General features: G+C 38.7%; 1 protein-coding gene across 1 annotated transcript in view; it reads right to left on the reverse strand.

The window, feature by feature from the left end:
* abca2 (ATP-binding cassette, sub-family A (ABC1), member 2) overlaps positions 1 to 12,057 on the reverse strand; it is a 116,198-nt gene that overhangs the window by 12,096 nt on the left and 92,045 nt on the right. The window contains exons 29-39 of the mRNA XM_049579178.1: positions 11,020 to 11,122; positions 10,211 to 10,536; positions 9,541 to 9,754; positions 8,879 to 8,984; positions 8,681 to 8,792; positions 7,269 to 7,329; positions 6,810 to 6,984; positions 6,480 to 6,595; positions 3,703 to 3,850; positions 3,262 to 3,385; positions 1,423 to 1,555 (exon numbers count right to left, since the gene is read on the reverse strand). Coding sequence (XP_049435135.1) covers positions 1,423 to 1,555; positions 3,262 to 3,385; positions 3,703 to 3,850; positions 6,480 to 6,595; positions 6,810 to 6,984; positions 7,269 to 7,329; positions 8,681 to 8,792; positions 8,879 to 8,984; positions 9,541 to 9,754; positions 10,211 to 10,536; positions 11,020 to 11,122 — 1,618 coding nt within the window. The remainder of the gene's footprint in view (positions 1 to 1,422; positions 1,556 to 3,261; positions 3,386 to 3,702; positions 3,851 to 6,479; positions 6,596 to 6,809; positions 6,985 to 7,268; positions 7,330 to 8,680; positions 8,793 to 8,878; positions 8,985 to 9,540; positions 9,755 to 10,210; positions 10,537 to 11,019; positions 11,123 to 12,057) is intronic.

Raw genomic sequence — 12,057 nt, forward strand, 5'->3', positions numbered from 1 at the left:
ACACCGTATTCGCATTTAAGACTAGACTTAAGACTTTCCTTTTTGATAAAGCTTATAGTCAGGGCCGGCTCAGGCTTGCCTTGAACCAGCCCCTGGTTAGGCTGACATAGGCTTAGTCTGCCAGGGGACCTCCTATAATACACTGAGCCTCTTCTCTCCTTCCCCCCTCTTTTGCTCTTTTATTCTCAATAGTTGGTTCTTCTCTATTTGCTAAAATTCGCGTCCTATTACTGCATATCTTTAACTCGGCTTCTTCTCCAGAGTCTATGTGCTCCACTATCTCACAGGTTCCCTCGAATTGCAGCTATGCTTGGCTCATGTGTCATGGTTGCGTTGCTGCTGTGGTCCTGCCTGATGCCGACTACTACTGCTGTTATTATTATCATCATACTTGTACTATTATTATACACATATGAATATTATTGTCACATACATACATTGTCATATATCAATATACATATAACATATATATTACCAAAATACTACTATTTTAATTCTTCTTCTTCTTATTATTATTATTATTACTATTATCTGTCTGTCCAAGGACAGAGGGATGTCGTATGCTGTAAAGCCCCCTGACGCAAACTGATTTGTGATATTAGGCTTTATAAAACAAATTGAATTGAACTAAGAGTAGGTGATGACATGTTTTGCTCTGAAATCTGAGTGCGATTGCTGTTTTCACAAATGTTCAAATGAATTAAACCTGGAAGTTTAACACGCCAAATTTAACAACAACTGGTCCACACAAGCTAGAAGTGAATACGTGGTACCTGGTTTCAATAAAGTAAAAAACAGCTGGCAAGGATCAGCGGATCTTTATACTTTTACTGGTTTTAGTGGATGGGCCTCACTGAATGTCTAGATACCACACTTAAACTACACTACACTTCAGCTCCTCTTTTTTACGTCTGTTGTAGCCTATAGTGTATTTGTACACATTTTTGGCACATCTGCATTATTAAAATTCCCGCTGCTTTGGCTGATAGAAATGTTTTATTCACACTGCAAAGAAAACAATCAGCTGGTTTATTTTGATACTGAAGAAAAAGTCTGAATCTGAATTTGACCTCAATCAAAGATCCTAATACCTCTGTGAAGAGTGAGTTCTGCAGAGAGTACTAACATTTGCAGTATATCGTGTCAGCTGGGTGCTAAGGAAAACAAGTCTAATATTACTGCATTATCAAATGCAATGTGTGTTTATTTCAGAATGAGGTATTCATATTTGTTTGTATTGCTAGGAGAGAGAAAATAATGTTAAGAGAAAGTAAGTCATCAGTCAATCATCAGTGAATCATTACTCCAACTGTAAACATAACCTTCTTATGGTTGCATTGCATTATGATTAATTTCATTCTGCTGTGGGTGGAGCAGCTGGTATCTGTACCTTGTACACACTCACATACACACATCACTCACGGGGGTTTCCTGAGGAAGTTGTACTGGCAGAGGATGGTGATGAGGAAGCCAACAAAGCCTTCGATTGTCATGGCAACAAGTCCTCGGGTCACAATGTCCCACTCAAATGGAGACTTCATCTTGTCAAACTGGCCTGAAAGCAAACATTCACAACAGCTTATATCGTCTGACTTTATTCTCAAAGGTCCAAAGTGAAAGAAGTACAGGGCAGCTTTGTTTAGGCCAACTTTAAGGAACAAGGTTGACAGACTTTTTGTACTGTCAACAAATCCAGAAGTTCCAGACCAACAATAAAAGTATCCAGCTAACAAATTTGTTTTTGCAAAGCTTGATATGAAGCTCAGCATTTCTTTGTGCTTCATCCTTTCTCCATCCCACTCTCACTGCTTCCTCCAATCAGCTGACTATGGGTGTTGACTCTTCTACTCTGTCACGCTCTCTATCGGCTAATCAGGATGATACTGCCACATTTTTTAAAATCTGCTCTCTCCTTTGCTGCTGTCAGCTGTCATTTTAGGCAGAATTGTCACACCCTCCTCCATCCCGTTCACCTCCAGCCATCCATGGTCCAGGACAAGCTCACCAAAAGCCCACTCCTCTCCTCATCCAGATCATCAGCACTTCTCCATTTTCTCCACATCTTCATCTCATCTCATCTTCACCACCACCAGTGTGTTGACCCTGGGGGGGGTGTTCCCTATTCTACCATGGATTCATCACCCTCCTTAAATATATACCATCTCGATGGGGTCTAATCACCAAAGACTTTTTACATTTTTTATTCTTAGGTGCACAAGAAATAAATATTCTTTTCACTAAAAAAAGAGTCTCTCCTGACTGAAATGATCTTATTCCTCTGTGCCATAAAGTTCCACAACCCTGGAAATACAAACTTGAGTGTCAAATTTAGGTGATTCTGCCAGTGAAAATAGTCCCAAACAAGAGCTCGTTTAATGTCTACAAACAGATATCTGACACAGATTTAAGTCTTCAGTAGGAACAAGTGGAGTTGGGAGTGATACCATATTAACTAGGGGTGGAAATCACTAGAGGATCCACGATACAATACTATCACCATACTTAAGTCACAACACAATATTATTGCGATTTTAGATATGTGGCAATATGCTGAGTATTGCAATAAAATATATTGCGATTTACTATCTTTTTTCACTTGTAAATTCTGTCCTCGAAGTAAAATTTCATCCATATCTGTTTTATCTAATAAGATCAAGTTTTTAATTTGTTCCACTTCTGCCATTTTTTGTAGCAGCAAAATGTATCTAGTGGACTGAAAAAGAAATTAATTATATTATTCTAGTAGGCTCCCTAAAGTATAATTTGTATTTTTAATAGTATTAAATTTATAGGATAAAAAAATTTATTCTTGGCACTGTGTAAGGTATTGCCACAAAAAATACTGCAATGCTACGCTGTATTGATTTTTCCCCCACTCCTAATATTTACATCCATAATCTTTAAACATTAAAGGCAGCAAAAGATGAAATTAAAATAACACACAAGCTCATTTTTGTTTTGTCTTAAAGTGACAAAATTCTAAAATCATCCAGTAAGTTAATAGCACAGAAATGTTCTTTTCATGTACTGTGTATCACAGACATGTACACTTTCAGTTCTTTCTTTTCACTTATTTAGAAGCACATTTTTTAATTCTAGAATTATCTACACTTTTATATGTCAATCGAGAGTAGTGGGAGAAACTCCAGAAATTGAGAAATTAGACTGAGACTAGCAACATCACTGGAAATGATGCTGTAACATTCTGTTCTATTTTGCATGTGGGACTGTCTCCTCATGCATTTTGTGTGCTAAGTGTACCTATTTTAGCGTAGTATTCATTGATGTACTCATTGTAGGCCATCTCCATAAGGCCATGGCCCAGGTTGTAGTTGGGGAAGATGAGGAAACAGGACTTCAGGTAACTGTTGACTTTTTTCAGATCCTGGAGGAGATGAAAAGAGAAAAGGAACAAATACAAAAACATCCAAAGACTACATCTGACACTGCTTCCGTACAAAAGCAGCCAGGTTTATTTCACAAAGCGCAATACCCATTTAGTATGATTTATTTTTAGATGTATATTGTTTTTTTAAGTATGTGGCAGAGATGATGAGTCTGACTGTAACATCTAATATCTAACCTTTGTTCTAGCTGTAGTGTGAGAATAAATTGTTGACATCTGAAATTAGGGGTAACATCCTCAGAGTATGTTTGGCAGGCTGCAGTATCTGAGGTTACAATAACAAGAGTCAAACTGACCTTATCATGTTCAAAGAGCTGCAGTAGGAATGTGGCAACAGTTGCAGTGATGCCTATGAAGAGGTTGATGACTATGAGGAAAACATAGGCTGTACTGGGCACCTCGAACCAGAAGGATGCTGGGTACATGATGGGAGTGATGGACCACCTGGAAGAAAGAGTACTCATCCTGAGCAAAATCACTGAGGATGCCCACAGTTTCAGGACATGAGAGAAAGACAGAAACTGGAGAGGACTTGCTAACGTTTCTCAGGTCACACCAAAAACATGAAATCGCAATAATTAAATTTACATTCAAGTAGTTGGAATTCTGTGAAAATGCATTCTACACGAGTAATTTTGAATTTCACATGGGTAATAGGGACTGTATTACACTTTTTCCTCAATTGCTCAGACACATTTTGACAATCCACCATTTTCTCAAATCTTCACACACATTTTTAAAAACTCACACCCAGCAATACAAACATCTAATATCTGGGTCCAAATCAAACTTTGCCCTCAGACAACACACACAAGCTATAACAAACACAGATTACATGACTGTTTGTTACACACTGAGGGTATCATTTCAAAACACTGCGACCAAAATGTTTAGAATGTGTTTTCAGAGAAATAATTTGAAAGTTGGTGGAATCCCTGTGAGAGAAATTTAAAACAGTACTGTAATACTGGAAGTACTGGAATTCATGCACAGCGAAATACCCAATTTCAAGAGGCTTTATTTCCAAATGCACCAAATGTAGCCTACAAATTACTCAGCATCAGTGTTCTCTTCAACTGGTCTCAGGTCTGGGTCAGGCAGCATGGAAAAAATGCCTTTATGTGCTTTTTCTAACCCTGGATATAATCCACAGACACATCACTGCAGGTGGTGTCAGTTTATTATAAGACATCCTGTTATTCACGGGGCAATCTCCTGCTCAGCTGTGAGAAGTCTCTGCCTACCTCCAATATATGGACCCTCTTAGCTACTGACCTTCGATCATCCATCACTGTGTTAAAAACCACTAAGAGTGGAGATTCAGTCTACATTACGTGTATCACAGTAACAACACGGCAAATGACCTGTTTCCCTTCTGAAAGTGCAGATAATGGATGCAGACATGTAACAGCTTAGGTTATGTTGTACTGGCTGTCCAGCTTCTCTCATAGTCCTCCCATGTATGAGCACATAATGAACTAGGGGGCACAAAGTTACAATTACTTGTCTTTGTTGTTGTTTTCCTTTTCCTTTCTTTGTTCTTGCAAATTTAGCACTGCATACAGTGGCATGCAAAAGTTTGGGCACCCCTGTTCAAAATGTCTTTTACTGTGAATAGTTATTTAAGTAGAAGATTAACTGATCTCCAAAGGGCATGAAGTTAAACATGAAGCATGCTTTACAACATTTTAAGCAAGACAAGTGTATTATTTTTGTTTTGTACAATTTTGGAATGAAAAAAAGGAAGTGAGGTCTGGAAGACCAAGAAAACCTTCTGAGAAAGCTGTTCTTAGGATAAGAAAGGCAAATCAAAACCCCTGTTTAACTGCAAAAGACCTGCAGGAAGATCTAGGAGACTCTGGAGTGGTGTTCTACTGTTCCCTCACAGGTAGAGGGAAGAATGGATTCAATTAAATTCCAGCAAATTCTGGAAGCAAACATCACACCATCTGTAAAAAGAAAAAAAGCTGGAGATGAAGAGAGGATGGCTTCTACAACAGGACAATGATCCTAAACACACCTTGAAATCCACAATGGACTGCCTCAAGAGGCACAAGCTGAAGGAAACCTAAACATCATTTAAAATCTGTTGATATGCATGCAAGACAGCCTAAGAATCTCACAGAGCTAGAAGCCTTTTGCAGGAAAAATGGGTGAAAATCCTCCAAACCAGAATTGAAAGACTCTTGACTGGTTACAAAAAGCATTTAGAAGCTATGATTACTTGCCAAAGGAAGCACTACTACTACTATTTTCAAACTGTACAAGATTGAAATTAAAAAGTAATCTTGCTTAAAATATTAAAGAAATGTCTCATCTTTAACTTCATGCCTTTGGGAAATCAGTCCATCTCCTACTTACTTTACTTCTCACATTAAACAAAAGTTTGACCAGGGGTGCCCAAACATTTGCATGCCACTGTATCTCTCCAGTCGGACAGTTTTGGTTTAAGTTTTCCAGGTCTGGAGAGATCTGTCTCAGATATTTCTTCCTACACCCCCGTACACTGCAGGAGAACAGAATTTTGTTTGTGCTGCTCACAGCCTTGAAAAATGACGCAGTAAAGTCTTTACAGAAACACCATCTCTGTTACTACAGATGAATCCAAGGGTAGATATGCTATGTAAACCTTTACTGTTGTTGTTTGTTCCCTTTTGTATGATGAACATATGAATAATGATAAAAATATAAAGAAAGTAGTTTGTTGATGCTGTTCACAGTGACTTCTGTTGATTATTGAGAGTGACAGCCACACTTTCTTCTGAGACACAAACTGTTGTTTTACATGGCATTTTTTACTGCTAAGCACCACAAACTAATTCCACTCAACTTATATTAATTTCGGTGAACTGACCCTTTAATAGAACCTGCGAGAGCACTAAACCACACTCTGATCAGACCTTAACCCATAGAGAATGGCTATGACATTACATTCAATTCAACCAGGCTGTTCCGCATCAGAGCATCAGTATCAGTATATTGCCTGATAAGTAAAATTGTAAAATTGTGTGTGTGTGTGTGTGTGTGTGTGTGTGTGTGTGTGTGTGTGTGTGTGTGTAGTCAGATGTCTCACCCGTAGAGAAGAAAGAGGGAGAGGACAGCTGGGAAGTTAGTTGGGGAAGTGTAGGCCGGCAGGTCGAACACAAACAGGATAATAACACAGCATGTGGCAGGTACCAGGTAGTTCAGCTGAGGAGAGATGATGATGATGATGAAAGGAGAAAACACGTTCAGACCTGGACAAACACGGCGGTATTTCACCAACACTTCCACAGCCCTCTACTGATAGCATTTCTCTCTCTCTCTCTCTCTCTCTCTCTCTCTCTCTTTCACACACACACACACACACACACACACACACACACACACACACACACACACACACACACTGTATTCTCCTCACCATGTCCCATATGTAGTTAGCCAGCCAGTAGATGACAGGGTCACATCCGCTGACAAACTGCAGGTGTTTGGCCTTTGTGGATTTCTCTGCAACCAGGAAAACCACAAAGCTGGCTGGCACAAAGGACATGGCTACAATAATGAAGATGGCGATCACCACATCTGTCCCCTGGAGCCTGGAGATACAGAGTAGAGGAGAGGAGAGGAGAGGAGAGGAGAGGAGATGTAAGCAGTCCAATAATAAATGTCCATGATAATTCCTGAATTTGTCCAAAATGACTTTACAATCTGTATCATTAAACAACCATGGAAATGGTCTAATCACCACAAACACTCATAAGTTTTTTAGTGGTGTCACTGTGTTTCCAGATTTCAGCTGTTTACTAGTTGTACTGATAATGATGATGACCAAAACTACACAGCAAGCCCCACTAAGCATCAGTGCTGCTGAGCAACTTACAAGTAGTCCAGTGAGAGGCTGGCACTGGTTCGATTCATTGGGTGATTTGTCAGTGTGAAGCCTGCAAAACACATACACATAAACACAACAACCAAATTCATGTAGATGATAATTATCACAACCAGTAGCTGTCCTGAAATTACACAACTCTGTTAAAAGGGGATCTATTATGCTCTTTTCAGATTCATACTTGTATTTAAAGTCTCTAAATATGTTTACACTTTTATGGTCAGAAAACACTTTGTTTTCCTCATAGTGTCTTTGCTAGGTCATCTGCATTCACCCTCTGTCTGAGATGCTCTGTTTAGTGCCTGTCTCTTTAAGCCCCCTTCCTGAAAAAGCCCAGTCTGCTCTGATTGGTCAGTGTTTCAGGGTCTTCCATATCTGTGCTCTCGGTGTCTCTGCGCCATCATTGCAGCTAGGGAATGACTGTATTGGCAACCAAGATTACATGTTCCTCTGACATTAGCTTGTAGCTACATGTAGCCGTGTGCTTGCAGCCAGGAAATGACTGTAACGTAATATAGTGGCACTTTCAACTTAAAAAAAATCACCAATAAAAGCTGATTAACAAAAATCTTCATAATCGGAAATGTTCTAGCAAGAATACGATCCAAAATCAGGGAGAAATGAACAACATCGGCAACATAGATTACACTTCCCTGACATTAACATGTATCTACATGCAGCAGTGTACTTGCAGCTGGAGGGTGACTGTGTATAGTGGCACTTTCTACTGTAAAAATCACCATCAAAGCCACAACACAACACAACTAGACATGTTCCAGCTAAAACAGTATCCAAAATCGGGAAGAAATTAACAACATCAGCAACCAAGATTAAATATTTCCCGAACTTTAGCATCTAGCTATATGTAGCAGTGTACTTGCAGCTGGAAAGTGACTGTAACAGAGTATAGTGGCACTTTCAACTACAAAGAAACACCAATAAAAGCTGCTAAACAAAAATCTTCACAACCAGAAATGCTCCAGCCGGTTTATGATCTGAAATCGAGGAGAAATTAACAACATCAACAACCAAATTACTTTCTCCAGACTTTAGCATGTAGCTACATGTAGCAGTGTAGGCTTCATAATGTAAACATTTGCCGTAGCATTCCTGGGGCAGATGACCGAATTAAGAAATCCACAACAATCTCACATTATCTTGTCTCATAAGTAAAGGAAAAAAAATGTTGGAAACAATATTTTTAATCACAGGCATTACTTTTACATATGTTTACCTCATTATTTGAAAGTAACGCAATTTTTATTGTTAGCAACTGACACTGAAATGACAGAAAATGAGGAAAGGCTTAATAGGTCCCCTTTAACAACACTGTCAATTATTTGGCATTTTACTGGGGAGACACATTCATGTCTTTAAATTAAAATGAAATCTTATGTAATTACCATAGGCAGCAGGGTTGCCCTTGGATGCAGGCAGGTTGGCACGCAGGATGGCGTTGTTGAGGACGTTCAGATATGTTGGCATGCTGTGGTAACCTTTGTTGTTGTACAGAACCTGGACATAAGCAGTCACCCTATCAGTGGTTGTTTATACCCTTTATATTTGTGAACTTCTTGTGTAGTTCACAGTGCCCTTCTTACCTGAGCTGATCTGCGAACTGCTATCTTGCGAACCATTGGAGGTATCTTTCTTCCAAAGGATGCTGGGATTGATTTCTGGATGTTTCCCACCGTTAAACCACCGTATCTATTGAGAATGAAGTCAGAATACAAAATAAAAAACAAAACTAAATAGTCACAAGGATAAAGATTTTAATGTTTTGCTCAGGTAACACAGTTTTGCATATCAACTACATAACTATGATATTAAGGCAAAATTAAGTTACAGTGCAGAACGATCAAATAAGAGTCAAAGGAATAGGAACATTTTGGGGGAAAATATGCTTGTAAGTGGCATGTTTTTTTCTCTTTGCTACTTGTACAATCTTATGGAAATGATCACTGCAGATGCTGTTGAGTTTTTTGAATTTCTATTTCAATGACCTTTACTTTTAAAATGAAACAGTGCTTTTTAAGATATTGAGAGAAAAAAATACTTTTTGTATTATTAGATTTGTACACTGAAAATCTGTTGTGAAAACTGAACCAGAGCAACTGTAAAGTACTGTAAAAACATGTCAATATTTTTCAAGGTAGAGAGATGACAAAGTGTCATTTTGGTACTGAAAAATGATTCCAAAGCTTAGTTACTGTCTTTGCACCGATATTTGAAAAAATCTGAAATGCTCCCACAGCAGTCCTACCTGTGCAGGCGCAGTCTGTCTGACGTGAAGAGCAGATACTCAGAGACGTTCCGGCCTGTGATGTCCACCAGGATGTCACCTGTCACCACCTTCATGAGAGGGGGACGTCCTCCCACCCCACTAGGGCAGGAGAAGCCTGTCCCCTGCATGGAGCAGGTACAACGCACTGGCTCATGGATAGACAGAGGGAGGGTGGGAGGAGACGTCACAGGCTCTGAGCAAACATAGAAGAGGTGTCTTTCACCCTACTGAGCTTTTTCCACATTTTAACTTATCATATTATGAAAGCACTTGTAGATTTAATAACATTAATGACATCTCAGTTTCATTAAGTGTCCCAGTCAGGGGGCAACCTGTGGGTCTGAAAAATGAAGAAAATTAGAATAAAATAAAATAAATATATATTTTTTCTTGTCATTTTGTAACTACTTATTGGTGACCATGTTGTCCAGAGTGGTGGAGTTGGAAGTCAAGGTCTTAGTGTCATATTATTGTTTTTTCTTGTGTTTATTATTTGTAAGTTTGTTATCAATTCCATAAAATGCGTTAACCAATTTCCAGAACTAGTCAGGATGATATATTTCATTGTAAGAAATATTACAAGCTGCACTTAATTAAGCGGGCTTCACATATGAAGGTTGTCATCAGCAGCCTTATGACATGGACTCACCATGCACTGTAGTTGGAGGAGCGACTGTGAAGTTCCACAGTCCATCCTCAAAGCGAGGATCTGGGTCATCTGAAGGTGCCGGTGAAGGAGGTGGAGGTACAAAGTTGGAGAGTGGGACCCCCTGGGTGAAGGAGTCCAGACACATAGAGTCAAAGTAGCGGGCAGCCAGGGTCTTAGAGTTGTTGGCGCTGGGGTTCAGGGTCTGGGCTAGTTGGTCCAGGGTGCTGTTGAAGGGGGTTTTAAGGACGCAGGTAGCACCCACACCCGAGGGTAGACGAAGGGTGTCGATGATCTTTCTTGGGCTGGCGTCTGGTGACAGCTTACTCCTGAGAGGGGAGACCAAAGATGCTATGATTATATTCTGCTCTGGTTATCGACATTCACAAAGAGATCTATTCCAAAATTTAGTTTGTCTATTTAACTCCTTGTTTTTTCGTTTGTTTGTTTTTTATAACGGGTTTGACACATCGGGGCTTGAACACATTGTTAATGGCACTATTATTACTCATATATAACATGTTAAACTAAGATGGTAAAGGTTATGGTTATTATTATTGTCAGTGTGAGCATGTTAGCATGCTGACGTTATCATTTAACTGACCATGCTGACAGCTATATCTTCTATCATCCTTAATTTAAAAGCTGTTAAATTAGGAGGTACTTAAAGCAGCATTTGTTGACATGTTGCAATGACTTTTCTCCAATAACCAACCAACTGTTTGAGTCCTTCTCTCCTCATCTGCGAGCTGAACAATGACCTCTCAGTTTGTATGGCACGATCACTATGAATACAATAAATGCCATATTACCTGTACTGGGGTCTGTCTTCGTTGGCATAGGGGATGAAGTTTCCTCTCGGTTGGGTATAGTTATGATACTGAGATGGAGATAATATCAGGGGTGGTAAATCTCCTGTAAAACAAGACAAGCAGAGTGTTCATCCACCTGTATGGGCCTCTTTAACTTATTTCAAAAGTAGCGCAAAGCATCAACATTTATTTGAGATTGACACTGACATACACTAGCAATCACCTAACATGTCTTAATGGCTAACAGCACGAACTGTGAGAAATAAACAGTTATGTGAATATTAAGCAAAAGCCCTGTGCATCAGAGAGGCTTAACAGTTTGCATTTTATCTGCATTTTAGTTTTTTAAAATGTTCCCAATTATTTTGTAAATGCTTTAATTTATAAAAGCTGCACTAATCAATTTACTTATATTAACAATGAATCAAATATAATGAATGTGTAATGTGAAAGACAGCACTCAAAGTTATAAACCCACCAAACATTAGCATTGTTTTAGTGTTTTTAAGCTCAGTTTTGGATTCAAATTTACATGTTTGGTTCAGTGTTAGCATTATCAAAATTTGTTTTGTATTTGCTTCTGCTTGTGCAGAATAGTTTTTTTTTTGTTGTTGTTTTTTTTTTTACATTTTTACTTAGCTTACATTTACTCAAGTTTTGTACATAACAACAATATTGAGGTATTTCATTTTATACTACTTTCTACCTCTATGTTCGTAAAATATGATTCAATGCACAAAATCAGCTTATAGACTAGTTTTAGTGCTTAAATGAGTCCTTAAAATCCTGCTGTTGAAAAAAAGTGACAACAGCAAATTAACTCGTTGAAACATGTTCTAAATCTAGTTTGTCACAATTCTAGTGTAGCAAAATGTCTTATAATTTCTTGTTTTAGGCTGCAGCCATTCCTCCCTGGACTATTTTTTAACCCCCTGAGACCATAACTTTTGTTTGGTATGCCTTTTTAATTTCTCCTAGCTATTTGGGATTAGTAGGACCTGATGTATATAAAAAATTGAAACACTCTCAACAATAATA

The sequence above is a fragment of the Epinephelus fuscoguttatus genome, linkage group LG6 (assembly GCF_011397635.1).
Source record: "Epinephelus fuscoguttatus linkage group LG6, E.fuscoguttatus.final_Chr_v1".
Lineage (NCBI taxonomy): Eukaryota > Metazoa > Chordata > Actinopteri > Perciformes > Serranidae > Epinephelus > Epinephelus fuscoguttatus.